At 41.3% G+C, this 26,152-nt stretch overlaps 1 protein-coding gene and 1 pseudogene across 1 annotated transcript; one reads left to right on the top strand and one right to left on the bottom strand.

Annotated features, from left to right (window-relative positions):
* Window positions 1–1,486: 1,486 nt before the first annotated feature.
* Window positions 1,487–12,751, top strand: LOC119250031 (TAR DNA-binding protein 43-like; annotated as a pseudogene).
* Window positions 12,752–13,466: 715 nt separating this feature from the next.
* STEAP1 (STEAP family member 1) lies at window positions 13,467–25,599 on the bottom strand. Its single transcript, XM_037511657.2, has 5 exons — window positions 25,526–25,599; window positions 19,819–19,933; window positions 17,039–17,551; window positions 16,471–16,635; window positions 13,467–13,818 (listed from the first exon to the last, which is right to left on the bottom strand). The coding sequence occupies exons 2-5, from the start codon at window positions 19,900–19,902 to the stop codon at window positions 13,561–13,563; spliced, it is 1,020 nt and encodes a 339-aa protein (XP_037367554.1). The 5' UTR covers window positions 19,903–19,933; window positions 25,526–25,599; the 3' UTR covers window positions 13,467–13,560.
* Window positions 25,600–26,152: the final 553 nt, after the last annotated feature.

The raw sequence follows: 26,152 nt of genomic DNA, 5'->3' as shown, positions 1-26,152 counted from the left end.
CTTTAAAAAAAAAAAAAAGAGTAAAATCAAAACCCAAGTCAAGATGAAGGCCACTATTGTCAGCCTTGCAACACGTTTCTTACCCATGTCTCTGTCTCTTTCAAGTCTTTCAAGTTTCCCTAGTCTTGTACAAGTTCAAGTTTGAGAAGCAAGCAAGGTTTCTTCACATTTCTCTCAGCCTCCTCCGGGTCTTCTTGATCTTCCCTTACTTCCTTCTCCCAGTGTTGTCTAGATTTTCTTCCCTGCTCAGCTCTACCCTTCCTTGGGGTGGGTGAACCTCCCTTTTCCCTGGGGGAACCTCCCCTTTCTCTGGCGATTACCCTTTTACAGTTCTATAAATTAATCTTCATCTGCATCTATTATGGAAGTCAGTCCTTTCATTAATATATATTTTTAAATGTTCCTATTTGAAACTTGAGCGTAAAAAGTTGATTTAATTATTTTACCTTAAACTTGTAGTATAATGTTATCATTTGTCCAGGTAAGAGTCTTGTTTCAATCATTATTTATTTTTTTTAAAGATTTATTTTTATTTATATATGCATTTAAGAACTGGGGTGTAGGCCAGAGGTGCGGAGTGGTTGAGAGGATTCACTAGAAATATATTGGGGAGCAGAACAGGCAGATCTTCTGAAATACACTGTTGAGGGGAGCAGCAGGCGAGACCGGAGTAGTCTGCTATGCCATGTGGTTAACTACGTGGCCAGGAATCGAACTCATGGCGCAGTGACTGGTGATAGCTTGATAGCCCTGATACTTTAATCCCTGTGTCACCAGGAAGGCCCTCACTCATTATTTTTTATTTTTTAAAACCTCATCCCAGATTTGCATTCACATACTTCCCCAATGTTTCTGTTGAAGATGGCTGATAAATGTTCTTAAATATGCATGTATTCTTCAAACTCAAAATCTATTTTGTTGTTTTCTGTGCCTGCTTTTCCACTAACTTAAGAAATATATAATATGCTATAAAGCAACATTTTAAAAAATTTTGGCAATAATACTTTAACTCCCAAGAAAGCATATTGTTTCTTTTTATAGCAGTCATATTTTTGCTAATGAAATAACTTCTCAAATATCTTCAACTAGATTAGTCTTATTCTGTTGCCTGTATTAATTTTCTGGGCTTTTAGTTTTTCTGTATTCGAATCAGATGGTGTTTTTGTTTTTGTTTTGTTTTTTATAAAGAATTATTTTTATTTATTTATTTATTTGTTTGTTTGTTTGTTTGTTTATACAAGCACTGGGTACAGTCAGAAGCGCGGGAGGGTGAGAGAATTCACCAGAGCCAGAGCGGGGAGCAGAGCAGGCAGAAGGACTGAAGTACACTGCCGAGGGAGGCAGCGGGCGGCAGGAGAGGTCTGCGTGCCATGTGGGACCCTCGCCCAGTGGCCAGGGAGCATCCGGGGAACGAACCAGTGCTGCAGAGGCTGCGGGCAGCTTAGCAACCCAGCGCTCAACCGCTGCGCCACCGGGGAGGCCCCAGATGGTGTTTTTGAATGATACTCGTGTTCATCAAATATTTCATGATGATGATGGTGATGAAGATGATGATGATGATTTCTTATTGCTGGTGATGGTTTATTTCTTTGGCCAAATGAGAATCCTTGTTTACTTGTCTGTTAATGCAGGTTGTGCTTTTGGTGGTGAAGGAGCATAGTGGAGTGTGTGAAGCAGAGGACTTGTATAATAATAGTTCCAGGGCTTCCCTAGCAAAGTACAGCAGGTCCTTAAATAACATTTCCTTCAAATTTGTTTCATTATAACATTGAGGAGAAAAGGAAAAACAGAGATTCCCAGCTGGAGCTGATGTCTCCAGGTACTTGAGTTCCCTCCCCCATTCTGAAAGTGTACATGTGGGGTTCATTGGCAAGTCTAAATTTTCCCAGTCTGAGTGTGTGCATGATGGAAGGATGCCTTTCCTTACACCTTAAGCTGCCAGAATAGGTACCAGCCACATATGACTGAACTAGAATAAGTAGACTGGACACTGAATGAATGTAGGCAAATTATCGCTTAATATCAGAAGTGGTTTGGGTCTTTATTTAGAAATTTGGTGATATTTTTGTGATCAGAAATAGGCTATAGAAACTTAACTGGTGTTTATGTCCATTAGCTTATGCTATTAATGATGTTAAGTGAGGACTTACTGTACACCAACTGGGTGAATTAAAAAAAATATGTCACTGGGCCTCCCGGGTGGCGCAGCGGTTGAGCGCTGGGTTGCTAAGCTGCCCGCAGCCTCTGCAGCACCGGTTCGATCCCCGGCTGCTCCCCAGCCACCTGAGGAGGGTCCCACATGGCGCGCAGATCTCTCCTGCCACCCGCTGCTCCCCTCAGCAGTGTACTTCAGTCCTTCTGCCTGCTCTACTCCCCGCTCTGGCTCTGGTGAATTCTCTCACCCTCCCGCGCTTCTGACTGTACCCAGTGCTTGTATGTATAAATTAAAAAAAAAAAAAAAAACTTAAAAAAAAAAATGTATATATGTCACTAACAGCGAAACGGTCCAGCGGAGGATAGTCAGAGAAGCAGAGGACAAGAAGGCAGCTGGAGCTGGCAAGGTCACCAAGTCTGCTCAGAAAGCTCAGAAGGCTAAATGAATATTATCTCCAGTACCTGCCATCCCAGTCTTAATCAGTGGTGGAAGAATGGTCTCTTGGTCTCAGATCTATTTATCTCAATTGGCCATTTAAGTTTAATAGTAAAAGACTGGTTGATGATAACAGTGCATCTTAAAACCTTCAGAAGGAAAGGAGAAAGTTTTTTAATTTTTATATATTTTTTTACATCATTGCTCATTTTTAAACAATGTTTGCTTCCCCCATCCCCTCAGGTGTAGTCCCCAAAGAATTTCCTTCACCAGTGCACCCGTGCACCATCACCCCAGTCCCCTGTGTGAAAGGAGAAAGTTTTTGTGGACCATTTGGTTTCTTTTGTGTGGCAGTTTTAAGTTAGTAGTTTTTAAAATCAATACTTTTTAATGGAAACAACTTGACCAAGAATCTGTCACAGAATTTTGAGACCTATTAAAACTAAGTTTAATGAGAAAAAATTAATATGATTTTAAAGTTATTTATCTATTGGAGGAACATTGGTTCACAATAGTGTCTGTGATTCAGAGGTATAAGATCAAGCCTCTTCAGATGTAAACTACCATAACACACCCACCACCAAGGCACCCTCTGGGTGACTTTGAACAGTGGATAATTATTCTTTCATAGTTCTAAAGGTGAGAAGGTGTTTGCAGAGCCCTGAAGTCTCTAGGGGAGGTACTTCTTTATGTCTTCCAGGTTCAGGTAGCTTTGTTAGGGGGAAATGATGTCCTGAGATAATCCCATACAGGCTTTGTGGACCCCACCCCCACTCCAGACTAAAGCCATCAAGACTCTGGGAAAGACAAATCCCATCACCACCAAGGGAGGGTGGCTGGGACCTGAGGGTGGAGTTGGGCAGCCAGGTTGGATATAAAAAACCAAACACGTGGGCCTTGGGCTCTCTCTGGCTGGCGATCGCTCGCCTCCTGGCTTCACCGCTCCTGGCTGGCGGCGAACTCTGAGAGCGCCATTTTGGGATTCCTGATCGGCGGATTGGGTAGGACTCATTTAAAACTTTGTCTCCCACTTTTCTCCCAGAGCTGTACATTTCCTCATTTCCCCTTCCCTTGTAAATAAACCTTTTATTAACCTTTCACGTGTGCCTGCAGTAGAGCATTGGTAAGTCCTTTTAAGCGCGCGGGTGAGCACCCACAGTCAGGCATCCCGTTTTGTATCGGGGTTGCTCTACAACAGCTTCAGGCATTCTTTGGCTTGTGGCCAAACCACTGGCCCTATCCTAACATAGTTTTCTTCTCTCTAGATGTTTCTTGTGTCTTCAAATGCCACTCTCTTCTCTGTGTTTATCTCTTCTTGTTAAAAAGGCTCCAGTCATGTTGGAATAAGGACCTAGCATACTCCATCAGAACCTTATCTTAACTAATTACATCTGCAATGACCTATTTCCAAATAAGGTCACATTCTGAGGTATGAGGGGTTAGGATTTCAACATTATCTCCCAGGGAGTCACAATTTAAGCTATAACACTGGATAAGTAGTTTGCCCACTGATTATGCCGCCCATCCTTACTTTGTACATTGCCCTGTTTCTCCAGTGCCAGAGGCTTCTCTGGAAGTCTCCTATTCCAGAGTTTCCACTTTAGACAGCAGTACATGACAGGATATCCTGGAGGCATTGTCTGATATCCTTTTCTTTCTGTCCTCTGCTGTCACTGTAGAAGTTTTGCTAGATTCTTCCTGTCAGATCCCAGCAGTGAGCCAGGAGCCTTTCCTAAAGCCTTTTAGCTTTGTTTGCAAAGGAGATCTTCAGCCAGCTATTCATTTCTTTTGATGAAAATGTCACTGGCCAGAACTTCTGATCGGTTCTTTAATGACTCATTGGACTGATTTGGTTTGCTTAACTTGGAGAATAAAGCTCATCCTAGGTTTTATTAGGAACATTTGCTTTTTTTTTGCAAGAGTTTCTATTTGTACCTCCTACTTGTTTCTCTGTTAATCTGATCTCATCTGCTTCTTTCTTCCTTATCCCAAATGCTTTTTGTGTACTAGATATTCCTCAAATTTTCTAGCCCATTGATGCTACCCTTTCCTATTTTTCAGTTTGTTGTTCCTTAATCATAGCTTTTCTTAATTTTAGTGTCATATTGTAACAGGGTGGTCCCCAGGAAAGGGGGAGGTTCCCTGCCCCACCCAAGGGAGGGTGGAGCTGAGCAGGAAGAGGAGAAGCTGCAGAAGAGACTGAGGAAGGAAGCAGGGTGGAGCAAGGAGACCTGGAGGAGGCGCATGGAGCCTAGAGACACATGAAGAAACTGCGCTTGTCTTTTGGTCGTGGAATAGGTGACACAGATGTGGGTGAGACCCGTGGGGAGGTGACAATGGCAGCTTTTATCTTGATGTTGATTTTGCTCTTTTCCTTTTGGGCTTGTCCAGTTGTTTGTGACCCTTTTCTGTGGGTCCCCACTGGAAGATGTTTTAGACTTGTAGCAGGCTTTGGGGCCTTGTTTTGGGCCAATCCCATTTGGATGGACTTTTACCCACGAGGGGACGGGTAACTCTGGATGCTTCATTTAGAAACTAGACTCTTTGCCTTACCTGTATTGTTTCCTAGTTTTATTAAAGTTCCTTCCCATTAAAGTCTCCTATGTTTTGTGTTGATGCGGCGGATGGCAGAACCCATTTAGAATAGGCAGGGTTGCGGGGTTTTGGGCTGCCTCTCTCCCTGTCCTATAACAATTTGGATGGGGAGTGCATAGATGTGTTTACTCTGCCATAATTCCATGGTATAAAGTGTTGATCTAAAGTAGGTGTCATTGAATGTTTTTTTCAAATGGTCAGATAGTAAATATTACAGGCTTTGTGAGGTAAAGGACTGTTGCAACCACTCAACAGTCATGATAGTAAAAAAGCATTCATAAACAACATGTAAATAAATGGAATTGCTGTATTTCAATAAAACTTTCTTTAGAAAAATAGGCAGTGGGCCAGGTTTGGCCTATCCATGAAACCAGCAGTTCTCAAACTTAACATGCATCAGAATTTCTAGAAGCACTTAATAAAACACAACTGGTTCCCCTCACCTCCAGTTACTGACTCGATAGATATGGATGGTGATGTTGTTTTTGGAGTCAGTGGGTTTAGAGAGCGGGGTCTTTGGGTTCACTCTGGGAAAGGTTTCACCAGAGCTTCCCTTTCAGCGGCACGTGGCGAGTTTCCCAGGCGGGTTTCTCCATGAGACAGAGACGTTAGTTTTATTTGAAAGAGCAGGTATATTAGAAAAGGGGCAGAAGAGTAAAGGACACTTGCATAGATACAAGCGGGCAGGAAGAGCTGCCCTGAAAGGGACAGGTTTTGCTAAGTGAGACCTGCATGGTTGTAGATGGGCGGCCTTGAGGACAGCGGCCTCTGCTGAGGGAGGTCAGTGAAGAGAAGCCTGGGCATGGTACAGCTCATGGGCAGGTCATGCTGCCCTGTAGAGGGAGAGTTGGTGAAAGGAAGCACCTGCATACTCACAGGTGGGCAGAAAGACTGCCGCCCCTTTGTGGGGGCAGTGTTAGGTTTTATCTTCTTCTTTCTGTAGGGAGGGGCTCATCTTTGTGGGTGGATGGTTTGTTACTTAATTTCCCTTTCTTCACCTTCAGTTCTGTGCTCCTGACACTCCGTCTAGCAGTCTGATAGTTTCTGGGTGTTTCGCATCCTAATCTGGGCATTGATGCCTAAGGGTCTTGGTTTCTATAATTGGGTTAATGGCTTATGCTAATACCTTCTACCCCTACCTCCTTGTGTGAGTTAGGTTTTTGACCTTGTATCTCTTTTCCAATTTTTCTATTCTTATCCTTCATCAGGTGGAGTCCCAGAATTTGCATTTTGAAAACGTTGACTTCTTCTAAGTGATGTTGATGCTACTGGGTGCCTAGACCACAGTTTGAGAACCACTTGTCTATATAATTTTTATTTCTTAAACACTGCTGTCACAAGCATTTGTTGATAATACACCTATGTTCTTTATTCATTCACTCATTCATTTATTAATTCATCCAACAAGTATTTACTGACTTTCACTGTGTGCAGGTTCTGTTCTAGGTCATAAGAATACTGTTCATGAACAAGACAGAGTCTCTATTCTTATGAGTCGGGGAACTAGATAACCAAACAGACACAAGTACATCTTTAAAAGATAGAAAACTTGATAGTAGTAACAACTATATAAACAATGCCAAGAAAAGCAAAAGAGTAACACCAACAGGGAAGAGAACAATTTTAGGTGGGATAATCAGGGAAGGTCACTCTGAAGAGATAAGATAACCTCTGTGAATGACAGAAACAGTGCTAATCATATGCAAATAGAGGGGTAGTTAGAACATTCCAGGCAGAGGAAATAGCAGAGGTGGGAATGAGTTTGAGCTTGAGGAAAAGCATACCAGTGTAATGGAAAAAGCTTGAGTCTGATAAGGACTCGTGGGGCATGGATTTGGAAACTAGGCAGAATGTAGATCTTAGGGAATTTTTAAGCCATGGAACTGAGGGTGCAGGCCAGAGGTGTGTGTTTGGGGGAGTGGGGTGAGAGGATTCACCTGAGACAAAGTGGGGAGCAGAACAGGTGGATCTACTGAAATATGCTATTGAGGGGAGCAGTTGGCGAGACAGAAGAGGTCTGCTGTGCCATGTGGGTTAGCATGAGTTCAATCCCTGGCCAGGGAGCTAACCCACATGGTGCATTTAAGGGTTAACTTTTTTGCAGAGTGGTGATATGATAGCATTTACATTTTTTGAGAATCATATTGGTTGTTGAGTAGAAAATACTCCGGGAAAGCAGTGGTGGTGATGTGTTTGGAGTCAGTAGGTTTGGAGTGCGGGGGTCCTTGCGTTCACTCTGGGAAAGGTTTCACCAGAGCTCCCCTTTCAGTAGCACACAGCGAGTTTCCAGGCAAGTTTCTCCATGAGGCAGAGACATTAGTTATATTTAAAGAGCATGTTTATAGAGAAAGGGACAGAAGAGTAAAAGACACTTGCATAGACACAAATGGGCAGAAAGAGCTGACCCGAAATTGACAGGTTTGCTGAGAGAGGCCTGCATGGTTGCAGGTGTGTGGCTTTGAGAAGAGTGGCCTCCGCTGAGGGAGGTCAGTGAAGAGAAGTCCCAGCATAGCATAGGTCATGGGCAGGAAGGCTGCGGCCCTGTTGAGGGAGAGAGTTGGTGAAAGGAAGCACCTGCAGTCACAGGTGGGCAGAAAGACTGCTGCCCCTTTCTGGGGGCAGTGTTAGGTTTTATCATCTCCTTTCTGTATGGAGGGGCCCATCTTTGTGTGTGGATGGTTTGTGCTCCTGACACTCCATATAACAGTCTGCTAGTTTCTGGGTGGTTTGCCTCCTGATCTGGGCGTTGATGCCTAAGGGCTTTGGTTTCTATAACTCGGTTAATGGCTCATGCTAATCCCCTCTATTCCTACCTCTTTGTGAGAGTTAAGTTCTTGACCTTGTATCTCCTTTCCAGTTTTTCTATTCTTATCTTCCGTCAGTGGCAGAGGATGAGGACAAGAGTGTGAGCAGAAAGAACACATGGGAGAGTACATTTTTAAACAATGTTTGCTCCCCCCGCCCCGCCCTTGCTCCCAATTGGGAGGCCTTAAGAATTCTAAGAGAGTGATGAAACACAGTTGGAATCAAAATGTATTTTGACAGTTGAGCCAGTAGAATTTGCTGACAAATTGAATGTGAAGTGTGAAGTAAAGAACAATATCAAAGATATTTCTTAAGTGTCTGTTTTGAGCAACTGGGCAGGAATGGGAAGGCAATTAAGATTTTTTTATAAAAAGATTTATTTATGCATATTTATTTATAAAGATTAATTAATTTATTTATTTATACTGGGGTATAAACCAGAAGTGAGGGTGGAGGGGTAGTTTGAGAGGATCCACTAGAGACAGAGTGAGGAGCAGAACAGGCAGATCTGAAATACACTGCTGAGGGAAGGAGTGGGTGAGACGGGAGAATTCTGCTGGGCCATGTGGATTAGCTCCCTGGCTGGGATTGAATTTAGGCTGCCTTGGTTATGGTGCGATAGTACTGAGACTTATTCCCTATGCCACCAGGAAGGCCCAGGAAATTAAGATTTTATCTTTAGAATTTTATGTTCGAGATGTTTTTTAGGCTTTCAATGAAGTTGTTAAGGGCTCACTTAGATGTCAGAGGTTGGTGCTTAGGTCAAACTTAAAGACTAAGTCCATACATTTGATACTCATCAACATAGTTTTAATGTTTTATATTTCAGACCCCAATACCAAAGGAGATTATCTACACTGAAGAGAAGGGAGGCAAAGAGTCAACTCTGTTAACATTGAGGTGATGGGAAAAGGAGACAGCACAAGAAACAGAGATGGTATGTTGGAGAGTATGGTTTCCTAGAAGTCAAGTAAAGAATTTGTTTCCAGAAAAGAGAGGGCCTCCCTAGTGATGCAAGGGGTTAAGATGCAACCTATGAAGCTGTCTGCAGCCTCTGCAGCATGAGTTCGATCCCCTCCCAGGGAGGTACCCACATGGTGCAGCAGACCTCTCCTGTCTTGTCTGCTGCTCCCCTCAGCAGTGTATTTCAGTAGATCTGTCTGTTCTGTTCCCCACTCTGTCTCTGGTGAATCCTCTCACCCCCCATACCTCTGGCCTGTACCCTGTTCTTGTATGCATAAATAAATAAATCTTTAAAACAAAAAGAAAAAAAGACTCATCAGATTTGTCATAAGTTACTTACATGTGAACAAGTTAGAAGAAAACTGATACTTAATCACATTGTGAGTTTGACAAGATAGTATGCAGTGGAACAGCGAGGGATAAAGGTTTTCAAAACAGAAGAGGAAACTAGATGAAGACATGGAGACTATGAACCCAAACAACTCTCTAGGGATTTCTACTTCTGGTAAAGTTAGCCTATGTTATACCTACTGATTCTAAGAATATCTAGAAAAGCAAGCCTAATTATAAAATCTCTCCACCTAAAAATAAAGTATGACATAAAATGCTGAAGAATAATAAGTTTTGGAAGAAGAAAGAAACTGAGGGAGATAAACTCAGCATTGAGGCTATTTTCTCACAAGGAAGAGGTAGCTGAGAGTTGGAGCAACTGAACAATACTTTCAATAAGCTCCAGAAACTAAAAGGATGAAATTTGTAATCTAGAGTATACCAAACAGGATAGTCAGTAGTTACCTGCTACCACTTTGAATTGGAATCCCAAAGAACTGACTCAAGAATAAGTGTGAACCAGAAGTAGTTCAAGGATGGCAGAGACAAAAGCATAGCTTCAAATACACTCAATCCTTAAAAGTGAGTAAGGTAATCTTATGTTGCTGGTGCCTATCACTATCTACCAAAAGAAACACCAATTGTCTCTGGAGTAAGATAACATCATTTAAGACCTCAAATTTTTTAAATAATTTGTCAATATTCAGTGGACTCAATAAGACTAGCCAGTCTTCAAGGGACAGTCATTGGTACCCCCACCCTGGTTCTCTGACTCTCAGATCTTGTCCAGTCAGTCACTCCCTGCTCTGGTGGAGGTGCACAAAGGGGCATTGGTTTTAATAAGGTCAATGGCTTCTGCACCATTACAATTTTGGCACATATGTTCCATTCTCTTCTTTTCTCTCTTCAATGTTTTCAGAAATATGAGCTTCTTCCTGAGCGAGGCCTCCTGTCAGTGAGATCTGGCCTCCAGGCAAGGGATTAGAGAGCTCAGGTGATCTCATCACTCTCTTCCAGTTCAATAATTTTAGAGCTGCATGAAGCAGCAGCTTGTTCTTGGTACAGGTCAAATGGACATCCATTAATAATTTTGGGACTGTCATACACTCACTAGCAATAAATGTGAGGACCCCCGCCCCTGACCAGAGGAAGAACTAGAAACAGCTAAAAAGAAGAATGGACTGGACTTTAGCCTCAGATCACGTGTATGGTCACAAATCAGTGATTTGTTAATTTGTTCAAGTATAAAGATCATTTTCAACAAATAAGAGATCAAATAACTTATTACTTCTTCAAAGGGCCTCTTGAAAACACCTGGAAAAATTGGCTTGAAGAAAGAGATTTTAATTAATAAAGTCAAACATAACTGAAAATTTGCAAACTGGAAAATTTCTCAACTTTTTCTTTGAAGACAGTTTCTCAAATAAGGAGCTACTACATTTTGTTCAGTTTCTTGGAATAAAATTCTAGAGTTACTGCTACTAGTGGAAGTTAAACATTTTTTTGTTATTAATTTGTATGTTTTATAGACACCATGCTTAATAGGCCATAATTTCTTTCAGGCCTCCTTCCTTAGACATGTGGTCTGTGGTCTGAAAATCAGACTAGACTCATACATTTATTTTTCATTGCTTTGAAACATTGAATCTTACTCATTATTAAAATAATAAAAGGACATCATTTTAGTATTTTTTTAAAACCAAAAATTATAAGATCCCTATTGCTCAACTGCATAAAGAACACAAATTCCAGGGCCTCCCTGGTAGTGCAGCGGTTGAGCGCTAGGTTGCGAAACTGCCCGCAGCCTCTGCAGTGCCAGTTCAATCCCTGGCTGCCAGGTGAGGGTCCCACATGGCATGCAGACCTCTCTTGCCACCCGCTGCTCCCCTCAGCAGTGTACTTCAGTTCTTCTGCCTGCTCTGCTCCCCGCTCTGGCTCTGGTGAATTCTCTCACTCTCCCGTGCTTCTGACTGTAGCCAGTGCTTATATAAATAAATAAATAAATCTAAAAAATAAAAAGAATACAAATTCCAGCCTCTCTGTGGGAGTGAAGCGGTGGCTCGGCAGTTCTCAGATCCCTCACTGATTCATGTTCCCTGTCTGGCTTCCCAGCAGCAGCTGAGCTGAAAAATAAGAAAAGGTGTCTAAATAGATGAGGGTAATTGAAGATGAGAAAGATGAGTCCTTTGAGGGCCTCCGTGGTGGCACAAGGGGTTAAGACAACCTACGAAGTCATCCACAGCCACTGCAGCACGAGTTCGATCCCTGGCCAAGGAGCTACCCACATGGCGCAGCAGACCTCTCCTGTCTCTCCCGCTGCTCCCCTCAGCAGTGTATTTCAGTCAATCTGCCTGTTCTGTTTCCCATGCTATCTCTGGTGAATCCTCTCACCCCGCACACCTTTGGCCTATACTCCCGTTCTTGTATGCATAAATACCTTTAAAAAAAAAAAAAAGAGTCCTCTGAAATACTATCGGAGGATGATGAGACAGTGCTGCTGTTCAAGTACAGCTCAGGTCCCCGGTGTATGTGGGTTGGCCTACAGGAATCCAGTGTCAATATATGAGAGCTACATACAATGGCACTTCTACTGGCAAACAGAAGGAATTGTGCATGCCCCGTTGCTGGCTGGGGATGCCGTTTGAAGAAATCTGGTACATGTTGTCAACTATCCCAAAGATAATAAAAGAAGAATGGATGAGACAGATGCTTCATCAGCAGTGAAAGTGAAAGGAGCAGTGCAGAAGGCATTTGACTCATCATGGAAAACAAATGAACAGAATCTAAATGGTTCAAGAACCTTATGGTTCAGATCAAGAAATATATTAAAACTAGTAATTTGAAAGGGGCTGGCTTTGTTTTATGGAATATGAAACCCAGGTGAAGTCACAGTGACATATGATAGATGGACGATGACTGTAAACTTTCTAATTCTAAGCAAAGCCCAGAGAAATCTTTGAGAAGCACCAAAGCGTTCGTTGGTTGCTGTACAGAGGACATGACTGCAGATGAATTGCAGTGATTCTTTTGCCAGTACAGAGTAGTGTTAGATGTCGTCATTTTCAAATTATTCAAGGCTTTTGCCTTTGTTCATTAACAGGCGATCAGGTTGTAGTCTCTTTGTGGAGAGGACTTGGTCATTAAAGGAATCAGTGTATGTGTATCTAATGTTGAAGCTTAGCACAACAGCAAAAAACAGAAAGAGGTGGAAGATTTGCTAGTCATCCAGGTAGTTTTGGGAATCTGGATGGATTTGGTTAACAGTGAGTGGAACTAGCCTGGGAAACAACCGAGCAAGTAATGTGGGTGGAGGGATGAACTTTGGTGCTTTCAGCATTAACCCAGTGATGATAGTGAAGCCTGGGAAGTGCTGCGGAGCAACAGGCTATGATGCGCATGTTAGCTAGTCAGCAGAACCAGTCAGGCCCATCTGATAACCAAAGCATGCAGAGGGAGCCAAATAAATAAATAAATGGACTCTGCTCAATGAACACAATAATTGTTTTTCTTAATTTGTACCATTAGCTCTATTGTCTTTATTCATAATAAATGGTTAACATATAAAATATAAGACTCTTAGTTTTGCTAATTATGAAAACCCTCTTAAGTATAGTCAATTGGGCTAGAAGGTCTTGACAGTTGATGTATAGTTTAGTCTTTGAGGAACTGTTCATGGTATGCTTTAGACAATATATTAAGGTAAGTTCAGATGAGTTGTACAAACTCAGATGAAGAAAATCAAAAATACCTTTTCTCTTTAATAGCATGAGTTTTATTTTACCTGAATATGTACCTGATATTATTTGTTGCTTTACTTGCATAGACACAATCTGTGGTTTTTTTTTTTTTTTTTTTTTGAGGCAGATGTTCCATGAATAACATCCAATTATAGGAAAATGAAAGTTCTTTAATAAAAATCATAAACACTGGATATACTTGTGTAGTTGATTCAGATAATATATTTTTTCACTGCTTATGATAGCTTTTAATGAATAGCAAGAACTGGTACTTTAAAGCTTTTTATTATCTACAATGCAGTCTGACAAAGGAGAAATCATTTTGTCATGCTTAGCTTTACTGCACATACAGAAAGTACTAAGGATTACTTTAATTTTTGCTTTGAATCAAATCTGCAAGAGAATACATATATTTCAAACTCATCACCCACAAAGAAATATTTAGCTCCTCAAGTTATCATTTTATTAAACAAATACAAATTTGAAATGTTTATGATAAAATGCAGCAATATTGAGCAAAAATGTGTGCGAACAGTAATTCTACAACTGTGAAGACATCTCCATTTTACTAATTTTGGTGACATCTTCCCAACCATGTCTGATCTTCAGTATCTTCTTCCTCAAGCATGGCAGGAACAGTATGGCTTTACACATCAGGACAACAATCGGAAGGAGAACAGCTATCATGAAAGTTGGAGGTGTATACCATATAAATTGTTTTATATCTACCCATTTATCCCAGGCAAAAATCAATGCGTGTATTGTGCCCAGCAGAAGGGTTACAATTCCTAGCTTGCTCTGCAAAAGAAAACAAAAATTATCTTGGTGAAGACTGATTCAATAAAAGTTTATTCCATCCTACCTCATCTGGATCTGTTGTTGCTTAGAACGTCTTTCATTCATCTGTGATTATTTTGTTCTCACTTTTGTGAACAACGTCTACTTGTATCTTTCTACTATTTTCACGTCCCCTGCTCACTCACTTACTTTAGGGTAATGTCTTTGTATCTAAACTATATTAGTTGAGAAAATTCACCACCTTTCTCCTTTCAATCTCAGCTACCTGACAACACTGTCTTCCCTTTCTTCACACATTTCTCATCTCTTGTAAGATATTTATTTTATGGTTGTTTTTTGTGTGTTTGCCTTAATTTTGCTTATCAGGAGACATCTAAAATGAGGGACTCTGGCTTATCACAGGTTAACTGCAGGATCAACGCCACAATTTGTACATGTTAGGTGTTCAATAAATATTGGTTGGTTGACTGAAGATTACTTCAAAGTCTTTTGACTTTAGTGATCTTTATCAATTGTGAAGGCAATTAAAGTGACGGACTCTGATTTTGGCACATTATTGCAAAAGTGAATGGTCTCGGCTTATGTCAAAAAAAGCAAACATTCTGATAAAGGGATAAACAACAATTAATTCAATGCTTGAACGAAACATAGAGATATGGAGATGTGGCAAAAAAAAATTTAGCTTGCATTGGGATGCTTGGTACCATCAAGACAGAATTGCTTAAAAATTGTTCACCTAGGTAATTTTATGGCACTTTGACACAGCTCTTCTAGACTTTTGATTTCTATCCACTATTCATTGGAAATGGTCATGAGCCTACGAGAAGGAACCTGACTCACAATTAAAGATTTATTGTTTTTAAAATTTATTTATGTATATAAGAACTGGGGTGTAGACCAGAGGTGTGGGGGCAGGGGTGAGAGGATTCACCAGAGACAGAGAGGTAAGCAGAATAGGCAGATCCACTGAAATACACTGCTGAGAGGAGCATCAGGAGAGACAGGAGAGGTCTGCTGTGCCATGTGGGTTAGCTCCCTGGCCAGGGGATTGAACTCAGGCAGCAGTGGCTGGCAATAGCTTGACAGCACTGAGACTTTAACCCCTGCACTATGAGGAGGCCCCTGATCACAATTATACAGCAGAAAATATTATTTTTTTTAAAGATTTTATTTTGTTTTGTGTAGAAGAACTGGGGTGTAGGCCAGAGGTGTGGGAACAGGGGTGAGAGGATTCACCAGAGAGAGTGGGGAGCAGAACAGGCAGATCTATTGAAATAACAATGCTAAGGGGAGCAGCAGGCGAGACAGGAAAGGTTTGCTGTGCCATGTCGATTAGCTCCCTGGCCAGAGTTTGAAATGAGGCCGTCACAGTGGGCGTTCGAGGTGGAAGCGCTGAGACTTACCAACCCCTAGGCCGCCAGGGAGACCTAGGAAATATTTTTAAGCCACAGTGAATACAATCAAGTAACTGCTTCGATTTTCAGATATGTATCTTCATGGTAAATCAAGTATAACTAGTTCTTGGATCATAAACAAAAATTTTCTAGGTTAGTAACTGAAAAATACATGTTTGAAGATTAATTTTCCAAAGATGTATTGTATACTTATTGTGGGTGAGATGCTGTGCACTTTGTGGAATGGACTCAGCTGTTAAGATGCAGAGCTAGAATTCCTAATTAAATTTGAAAAGTGGCGCTTAGCATATGTATAATAGGGAGAGCAATATAAGAGAAAGTTATTTATGAGCAACAGAGAACTCCAATGTCTAGCAGGTTGAATCTACAAAATCAGCAAGTACTGTGCTTGGAAATGTGGCACCACCTCTGAGCTGCACTGAAATAACTCACAAGGCGACATAATTTCCAGACTACTCAGACACCCTGCTAAAATGTCTGTTGGAGTATATGTATGGACATGTATGACTGTGAATTTGCAAAGATGTCCCCCAATAAAAGCTAAAGCTATGCAATTTAAAAAATCTTGGCAATGCTTATGACTGAATTAAATTTACTACTTTGAAACCTGTCAGACATGGATCCTCTTGTGAATCTTGGCACATATCTCTTTTAGGGTTAAATCTAGTATGAGGGGATTAATCTCAGTAAATCTGAGACAGTTTTGAATTCCAAGAATATTCAAGTTTGGAGACTTCAAGTGAAAAAACTACGTAAAATATAACTTGGAAAAGGAAGCCTTTCAAATGAGATATTAGAAAAATTTTGGTAGATTAAAAACTCCTTATTTCAAGAGGTGCTTTTGTATGGATTGTATAAACCGTTTAACTTAAAAGGGATAAATAAACTCAGCAGATAGGCAAAAGAATATCCAATAACTTTTGGGGGGATTAACAAATCATCAATATTAAATTTCTAAAATATTATATATGTTGTTTTAGACGGGCTGCAAATTGCTTAACAAACTTCAAATGTTACAAAAAGATTTTTGAGTATTGCCACTTTTATGTGAAGAAAACACTTATTTAGAAGCAACAGGTAAAAATGATGGGAGAGCACATTTGTTAACTGGAACAAGTGTGGAATCTTTAGTGTTAGAAAACCATGTTATTTTTGATGGGGTAAAATCAATATAATTGATATAAGCACAAAAAGATATACATTTCTGAGGCACCAGGGTAATTTATGTATCATTTACCTGAATATATTGAAATTCTCTCCACGTCAAAGAGTCACTCACAGATGGAAGAGATGTCACAGCCAACAGAGCCAGTATTGCAAGTGCCACAATTCCCAGGGACACATAAATTTCCATTCTCCAGACATCATGCTCAATCCAGGCATCTTCTTTATTTTGTTGGACCTATCAGAGGGTGGAAAGAGGCAGAAGCAAACAAATAACATGTTTTCTGTATAAGAACCTCCTTCTTTACTCCCTCTGTCCACTATGAAGACCCTGCAATAACTAGTCTTCATAAATGTATGACTTTGCTTTTGCAATCCTTCAAGGAAATGACATAGGAGCTGTTGATCTTTCCTTGAGTGCAACATTTATATACTCTATTTGATGGTTAGAATTGTGTTTACTATTTGCATCTTAAATTTTTCACTGTAAAACTGTACAACCAAATCTCAATGAAGAGTTATAATGAAACAATTTTAAATGTGAATTACTTTTTCAACACTGGGATACTGACATTAAAATAAGAAAGTGTTAATCTGTTAGGCTTTTAAATTCAGTCATATTGTTCATATCATAATCCTACCTGTTGATAAGCCCAGTTTAGCAACTTGTATCTGTAGGATCGTCTCATTGGATAGGATAAACTATAAATTGCATGCAGTACAGCAAAAAAGAAACTGAGAAGCCCAAATTGCTTTCTTGTTAGCATCCATCTATCCAACCAATGTGGAAACTTCTTGTACTTGGTTCCATTATGAAGCTGTACAACTGCTGCTATCACACCTGGCAAATAAACCAGTGCCAAGAGGGTGATAGAAACCATTGGCAAGACTTTGTTAATGACCAGGATTGGAATTTTATAAAAATACTGTTGACGGGAAGTTACAAAAGGGTGAATTATTTCCCTCAGAAGAGTGTAAAGAAAAGTCAGAGATGATACAATAGCAGCAATTTTAATTGGTAAGCGCCACTTTGGAAAAAGCTCCTGCTTGTGTTGAAGCTCTGGAGGGCAATCAAATTCATCATAGTAGGTTGTTTGGTGCAAGTCCAAAAGCACAGGTCTTTTCAGCATGCTGGTTTCTCCTGAGTTCTTACTCTACAATGAAAAGAAAACAAACATCTTAAAATTGAATAAAACACTGGGATTTCTCTTAAATTACTTGTTCATTGTGCTTATCAGGGAAAGAAAAGGACATTCAAAACTATACTTTGGATATCTGTTAGCTGACAGTAGCTATGTTTATGTAGTTCTAATCAAAGGTGCACCTAGGTACATTGGGATTTCCCATTCATTTTTCTTTAAGCCAAAAGAAATACAGGCTTCAGATACATCCACCAAAGTTTATACTGCTGCATTTCTATCTTGAAGGCATGAAAGAAAGGAATAATTCAATGAAAAAACTGATACTGACAAACGTAAAAAAAAAAAAATCCAGTAATCTTTGGCAAAAATAATATAATTTGTAAGTTGTAATAGTTGTGTTTATTTTATAATATTTTTGTTGGTTACTGGATAAATCTCTGCAACAACTGAAGACTAAATTCTTCATTAAGTCAAATACAAAGGAATAGTAATAATATAATTATTATTATTAAACATTAGCAGTTTCCATCATGTAGTACTGTAATGATTTTATATTTCTAAAATATCTCCTTTGTGTAAGTACTGACAGACAAATGGTCTGCAAGAAGCTATAAAGGAAATATAAGTAGCAAAATCCCACAGGGATTATCTATTTCCTGAAAACATTATCCAGCTGCATTTCTAGGTAGTCAGCAATTCAACAGAAAGTTGATGATAAATATTTTGTCATTTTCCCAATTAACCAATATATCAGCAAACAAAAAACCCCAAAAACTTATTTCAGAATGTTTAATATTGTTACTTTATGAATAAATTCACTTTTATATCCAATATCATCCCTCATTTCTTTAGTTCAAAATGTAGATCCATGTTTTAATGCCTGAAATAATATTGATTATCTTGATCATTTCCTCATTTTATGCAGATTAACTTTAATTCATATAGTTCTCTTTAGCTTCTAGAGTTGAAAAATGACTGCTTACTGCTTGACTTTTTTTCAGTAATAAATCTCTGCTAGATCTAAAATTTTTTCCAATTATTTCATTTAGAAGGGAGTTGATGAGCATGAAACAGTTTCTGTCATCTGTGAATGTTAATACAATCTAAGTACAATCATTTGCCATCCATTTTCTGGTTAAGAGTGGAGAACAGTAAAGCTGCAACTGGGATAGCTAACTTGAAAATGAATATGATTCCATTTTATTCATACTTTATTATTCATACTTATAATATTTTAATATATTATAAGCTTATAATATATTAATTTTTATAGGAAAATAATTAAGGTATGCAGTGGTGAACGACTATGGGTGCTTTGGTGTTAACATACATTGTAAGATGTGTGAACCTGTTCCCCTGAATCATATACATCTTATAAATCAATATCACCACAAGAAAATATAAAATAAAAGTTAAAATAATTTCATTAAAATTGTAGTTGAGATCAATTAGAAAATTAAAAAGAGTTTGGACCCAAAATTGCCACAACCTTGGGCCTCCCCGGTGGTGCAGTGGTTGAACGCTGGGCTGCGAAGCTGCCCTCAGCCTCTGTAGCGCCTGCTCAATCCCCGGCCACCGGTGAGGGTCCCACATGGTGCGCAGACCTCTCCTGCCACGCCCGCTACTCTCCTCAGCAGTATATTTCATCGGTCTGCCAGTTCTGTTCCCAGCTCTGGCTCTGGTGAATTCTCTCACTCTCCTGCGCATCTGACTGTACCCAGTGCTTGTATAAATAAATAAATAAATCTTAAAAAAAAAAAAAAAAAATTGCCACAACCTTTTTAGTTGGTAAGAAACATTTAATCTTGAGTTGGCACAAAAGTGGGACAAGTGATTCTTTTCCAAAAATGATTTGCTTTGGTTAAACAATGATGCATCAATTTACTTGATGATCTCTTGGTAAACTGCCATGGTGACAAAAACATACAGGCTTACAAAACTATGGGCACTAGTGACACTTAAAAAACAGACCCACAGAATGTCGGAAAGAATTGGAAGGGCATTGGAGGTTATTCAGTCCAACTCGCTCACATTATTGATAAACCAAAAGCTAGAATTTTCAGTGACTCATGAAAGGTTATTCAGCTAGTCTTTGACAGTCAGTTGAGGTACCATTTCTCTCATACATTACACTACTCTTCACTCATCACAATATCATGACAGTAATCACTGAAGATATCAGCAGACTGGGGTGAAAATCACTTTTACAACACTGGAATATATAGAGAAGCATTTGAGTTATGTTTACAGATTTGAATTAATCATCATTATTATTTTACCAAATAATTATCTTCTTCTAGACTTCTCCTAGGCTTCATTTTCCAAAGTTCTTCTTGGTTTGTGATGCTTTGTCTGTTCTCCATTAATTTTATAAAGTAGTACAGCTTCAGCCACCTGTAAAAATAAAAATTATTTTCTTTGTCTTTGCCCTTTATGATGTTAATATTTGACAGGACAATATGAAAAATTTACTGATATGGTGGAATGGCAGATAAAATACAGTTAAAATGAAGTAGTAGCTGGGCCTCCCCTGGTGGCGCAGCGGTTGAGCGCTGGGCTGCGAGGCTGCCTGCAGCCTCTGCAGTGCCGGTTCGTTCCCCAGCCGCTGGCGAGGGTCCCACAAAAAAAAAAAAAAAAAAAAAAGTAGTAGTAGCTGATTTACACATTCAACCTTACTATAAGCTGCAAGACTCTCAAAACAGTGCATTTGTGTCAATAACTGTCTAATTTTGTGCAATGAATGCCCACTCCAGATGCTCACTTAGAGGAAAATCAAGCCCCCTTAAAAGCAAATAGAGGGGCCTCTCTGGTGGAGCAAGGGGTTAAGACACAATTTATGAAGTTGTCCATAGCCACTGCAGTACGAGTTTGATGGCCAGTCAGGGAGCTACCCACATGGCACAGCAGACCTCTCCTGACTCGCCCGCTGCTCCCCTCAGCAGTGTATTTCAGTACATCTGCCCGTTCCGTTCCCCACTGTCTCTGGTGAATCCTCTCACCCCTCCACACCTCGGGCCTGTACCCCAGTTCTTGTATGCATAAATAAATCTTTAAAAAAATAAAGGCAAATAGAATTAGGAATTCATCCTTTTTTAGAGGATCAATGTTAGCAAGGGAAGTTGGCCTAGCAGACACAAGATTTTACTTCAGTGATTGTAAATGGGATTGTTTTCTTGATTTCTTTCTCTTCTAAAACATTATTTGCAATATAGAAACATAATAGATTTTTATTGATTTTGTAGTACTGCCCCTTCACTGTATTGATATATTATTTCTAACAGTTTTTTTTCAAAAGATTTATTTATACATATGAGAACTGGGGTACAGGTCAAAGGTGTGGGGGTGAGAGGATTCACCAAAGACAGAATGGGGAGCAGAACAGGCAGACTGACTGAAATATACTGCTGAAGGGAGCAGCAGGCAAGACAGAAGAGGTCTGCTGTGCCATGTGGGTAGCTCCCTGGCCTGGAATCAAACTTGTGCTGCAGAGTGCTGTGACTTAATCCCTTGTACCATCAGGGAGGCCCCTGTACTCAATAATTGACATGCCCACTCTCCTGGTCAACCCACTGGAAATTAATTTCGTGAAACTTCCTACCCTATAACGGAATCTTTTTCTTAATGCCCTTCACAGATTCTCATTCAGACCTGGTGTACCATTTTTTCAGGAAGGGAAATACATGATGTCACAATATTATTCACTGTCTTTATTAGTTCTAAATTTATTTCCAGAGGAATACATCACCAATTCCTATTTCATGTAATTCAATGAGAAAAACAGAATATATAATCTTATGGACAAAAAAAGATTGCAAATGTTTCTGAATTTTATTTTATTTTTTTAAAAATTAAAAAAAAATATTTATTTATTTATTAAAGATTTATTTTTATTTATACAAGCACTGGTTACAGTCAGAAGCGTGGGAGGGTGAGAGAATTCACCAGAGCCAGAGCGGGGAGCAGAGCAGGCAGAAAGACCGAAGTACGCTGCTGAGGGGAGCAGCGGGCAGCAGGAGAGGTCTGCATGCCATGTGAGACCCTCCTCCGGTGGCCGGGGAGCAGCCAGGGATTGAACCGGTGCTGCAGAGGCTGCGGGCAGCTTCGCAACCCAGCGCTCAACCGCTGCGCCACTGGGGAGGCCCTGTTTCTGAATTTTAGAGCACATTAATACTTTACAAGTGGGCAGCTGTTTCTAAGGATTAGCTTAAAATACTTAAAACATTTACAACTTTTAAATGTTTGCTCTTCACAAAGAATAAATAAGAATCAGCTTTATATAATGCCAGCATTTGTCTTTCTTGAATACTCTTGGAACATTTTCCAGATACATTATTTGAAATTTCACAATACTCTTGGGGAAGGTTTTTGTTGCATTGATATGCTCATATTCTTTCCCGACTTTTTTACAATCTATATCATTTCCTCCATTTGCAGAAATGCTCTTCCTTTGGTCACAAAAGTGGGCATATGACTCAGTCCTGGCTAATCACAGTTCTCTATTCCCTTGATCATAGATTGACTTAGTGATAGCATACAACACTAGCTGAACCAAATGGAATACTTTAGTAATTATATACGAAAGTGGAAGAGAAAGATGTTTTTAATGTTTTGTTGAGACAAAAGTCTATCATGCTTTTTTCTATGCTGTAAGAAGAAAGCCATACTCATCAGAACAGAAGTTCACAGACCCAAGTATAAGTAAGAAATGGGAAAAAATACTGATGAATACTGGTGGCATATTGTAAATATTTAGAGTCCCTGAGACCAGTTCCTAAATTTTGCAGTTACACAGGTAATACTTTCTCTTTTTTGCTCAAGTTAGTTTAAGTTGTGTGTTCATAATTTGGAATTTGAAAGAGTTATAAGTAAAACATACGCCAATCATCAAGTATATATTAACTCAACCCTAAGATAGTGATGTTGTTTTTGGAATAAGTGGGTTTGGAGTGCGGGGTCCCTGGGTTCACTCTGGGAAAGGTTTCACCAGAGCTCCCCTTTTATCAGCACGCAGTGAGTTTCCCAGGCAAGTTTCTCCACGAGGCAGAGAAGTTACTTATATTTAAAGAGCATGTTTATTAGAGAAAGGGACAGAAAGTAAAGGACACTTGCATAGACACAAGTGGGCAGGAAGAGCCGCCCAGGTTTGCTGAGAGAGGCCTGCATGGCTGTAGGCAGGCGGCCTTGAGGAGAGCTGCCTTCGCTGAGGGAGGTCCGTGAAGAGAAGCCCAGCTATAGGTCACGGGCAGGCAGGAGGCTGCTGCCCTGCTGAGGGAGAGAGTTGGTGAAAGGAAGCACCTGCATAGTCACAGGTGGGCAGAAAGACTGCTGCCCCTTTGTGAGGGCAGTGTTAGGTTTTATCATCTTCAGGGAGGGGCTCATCATTGTGGGTGGATGGGCTGTGCTTCCTGACACTCCTTATAGCAATCATATAGTTTTTGTGTGTGGCGCCTCCTGATCTGGGCGTTGATGCCTAAAGGTCTTGGTTTCTGTAACTGGGTTAATGGTTTACACTAATCGCTTCTACCCCTACCTCCTTGTGTGAGTTAGGTTCTTGATCTTGTAGCTCCTTTCCAGTTTTTCTATTCTTATCCATCAATAGTACTGAGAAGGAAATATTGAAATGAGACTGCATGTCTGTTCTGAGGAGCTTACAGTCTTTTTTCTTTTCTTTTCTTTTTTTTTTTTTTTAAAGATCTATCCATTTATGCATACAAGAGCTGGGGTACGGGCCAGAGGGGGGTGGGTGAGAGAATTCACCAGAGACAGAGTGGGGAACAGAACAGGCAGACTGACTAAAATACACTGCTGTGGGGAGCAGCGGGCGAGTTAGGAGAGGTCTGCTGCGCCATGTGAGTTGCTCCCTGGCTGGCAGGGGATCTAACTTGTGCTGCAGAGGCTGCAGATTGCATCACAGTGTGGTGCTTAACCCCTTGCACCACCAGGGAGGCCCTCTATTTTCTTAAGGAGCATTATTCCAAGCCATTTAGTGGTTTAGCCAACATTATAAATGTATGTGTGTGTGTGTGTGGGGGGGGTGATTTGTCTAGGAGTAGAAGTTTATCTACTGTAATCAAAGACAAGAAATAATTCACTACATTTAAAAGACGTTTTAACTCTGTGAGCTGCAGGATGGCACAGATAACATAAATTTACATTTATCCATATTAACTCAATAACTAGATTGTGTACAACAATGGAAGGGAGTTGGAACGCAAAGTTAAATGAGATGGAGTTTCTGCTCGCCAACTCTCAAAGACTGGCAGATAAGGCAGATATTTGAACAAGTAACTTCACGATACAACGATGAATAATGAAGGAAGACGATGTTATATGGATAGAGGGTGGCATGAGAAGGGTGATGCCTCTCTAAACCTGGTCCTGGGGCTTCCGGCAGGTGGGCAGTGTTTGCTGATTGAGGGCCACTATGCACAGAAACAGAATGATGTGCTACCCAGTCACTGGTCTGCGCCTTAGGGACATCAACCAGAGAGAAAAGTCAAAGAAAAGTCTAGGGCTGTTAGAAAGCTTTTGACTGTGTGGTGTGGCTCACAGTTAATTTTGTACTCAGAAGCCAAGAAAATAAAATATCATTCAAGTAAAATATGTTGGTTTCCTTTAGACATTAACCAATGGGTAATATAAGGTCTACAGTAGAATCTTTTCATACAAAAAAATAAATAACAGGAAACAGCACACTGTTCAGATGGTAGGAACTCCAGAATTGACCTAAATTTCGCTAATTTTCATCCCCATTAAAAGCAAAGCATATTTCTGATGTGACTGTTTCTGTTTTGCTGTGCCAGTGCAGATGACCCCATGTTTCTGCTAAATATTGACACAGCCCAACCTACTCATGTTTATGTAGAAGAGTTTAGAATATGACGAACTCAGTGACTGGGATAACCTGTGAATTGCCCTGCATTTCCAAACCTTGTATATTCTCTCCCGTGTGCACACTGGAACTGAGTGAGGGGAGATGCATTTCTTCAAGGGGTTGTTTTTTTCAGTATTGCTTCCTCCCTGTGCTTAACATTGTGTGCTAAATGAATGACCTTTCATTTTCATGAAATGTCAAGCTATTGAGAGATTTTTTTTTTAACAAAAGTAACAGAGGAATTTGGAAGCAGACGTAAATTTTATGTCTACAAACTTTCCAGTGGACTTGATCCATAACATATTTAAAACCTTGGGGCCTCCCTGGTGGCGCAAGGGGCTAAGATGCAACTTATGAAGCTCCCCACAGCCAACAGACCATGAGTTCGATCCCTGGCCAGGGAGCAACCCACATGGTGCAGCAGACCTCTCCTGACTCACCCGCTGCTCCCCTCAGCAGTGTATTTCAGTCAGTCTGCCTGTTCTGCTCCCCACTCTGTCTCTGGTGAATCCTCTCACTCCCCACAACTCTGGCTTGTACCCCAGCTCTTGTATGCATAAGTAAACAAATCTTAAAAACACACACACAACATATTTAAAGCCTTGACTAACTTATCTGGGGGCACTTGTATGCCTACCCAGATCCTGAAAGAGTAGGACAAATATTCCAGGGGCTTAAAAGGAAAACTTCCTGTTCCTAGGGGACCTGCAGACGAGCCGCGCCACTTCACCGGCCTTGTATCAATCATTCATGAGCAGAGACCAACTCCAACCAACTTTGCCAAATCGGAAAACTCGCCATCAGAACCCAACTTTAGGGCGGACTTAATATCCCACCATAACCCCAGCCCCTAGAGAAAAGGCTTCCTGGGGAGCCCCTGCTCCGGGCCCCAGGCCGCCGCGGCTGAACTAAATGCGGGGCGGGGAGCGGGGGTGCAAGGGGCGGCTCTGGAGGGCGCGGGGAGGGCGCCCGGCGCGCGCGGGTCCCGCAGCTGCGCCCCCAGCCCGCGGCCGCTCCCGCCACACCCCTCCCGCGGCTCCCCGGCGGCGCCCCTCGCAGGGGCCCGAGGAGGCGCGGAGCGAGCGGCGAAGCAGAGGGCTCAGGGGACTCACCCGCTCCTCGGCGTGACCTGCCGGTAAGTCGCGGCCGCGGCAGCTGCGAGGAGGTGCCGGCCCCACGCGGCGCCGGGGGAGCCGGGGAGCTGAGCCGGCTGCGCGCGGCCGACCCCGCCTCCGGCGCGGGGGCCTCTGCAGCGCCCCCTGCTGGCGCCCGGCGGCCGCGCCGCCTCTGGTCACGGCGGCCCCGGGTCCTGGCGGCCGGACCTGTTTCTCCACCTGGCGAGGCGGCGGCTCTCGCTTTCCCTTCCCTTAGCCCTGGTCTCTGTCCTGGGTGTTCCCCGACCTCCCGCGCTCGCCTTGCTTTCCTGTCCCAAGTGCCCAGCATTTGTGCAGGCCTGGAGGGGAGCGGTGCGCAGACTTTGACCTTGTCACCTGTAGGGATTGTTCAACAGCGGGTTTGGGACCCGCTCACAGGTGCCTTTTCTGGACGCCTGGGATGGGGCCGTTTCTTTTCTTTTTTCTTTTATGCATTTTTACATCATTTTTCATTTTTGCACAATGAATGCGTTTTCATCTTGATTATAGTCCCCATACAATTCCCACCCCCCTTGTTTTGATCCTACACCCTCCCCCACCCCCCCTTAGTGTGTCTCTGGTTTATAGTTGCTTGTTGATTTTGAT

This window comes from Talpa occidentalis, unplaced genomic scaffold, assembly GCF_014898055.3.
Source record: "Talpa occidentalis isolate TD23 unplaced genomic scaffold, MPIMG_talOcc4v2.1, whole genome shotgun sequence".
Lineage (NCBI taxonomy): Eukaryota > Metazoa > Chordata > Mammalia > Eulipotyphla > Talpidae > Talpa > Talpa occidentalis.
This window is presented reverse-complemented; position numbering and strand designations above follow the sequence as displayed.

Bases quoted from the DNA above. Each gene is read 5' to 3' on its own strand.
- STEAP1 (XM_037511657.2), bottom strand. From the start codon at position 19,902: ATGGAGAACAGACAAAGCATCACAAACCAAGAAGAACTTTGGAAAATG. The intron at 16,636-17,038 runs GTAGGATTATGA...ACCCTCTGATAG, and splicing joins TAAACTGGGCTTATCAACAG to GTCCAACAAAATAAAGAAGA. The intron at 13,819-16,470 runs GTAAATGATACA...TTTCTTTTGCAG, and splicing joins GAGAATTTCAATATATTCAG to AGCAAGCTAGGAATTGTAAC.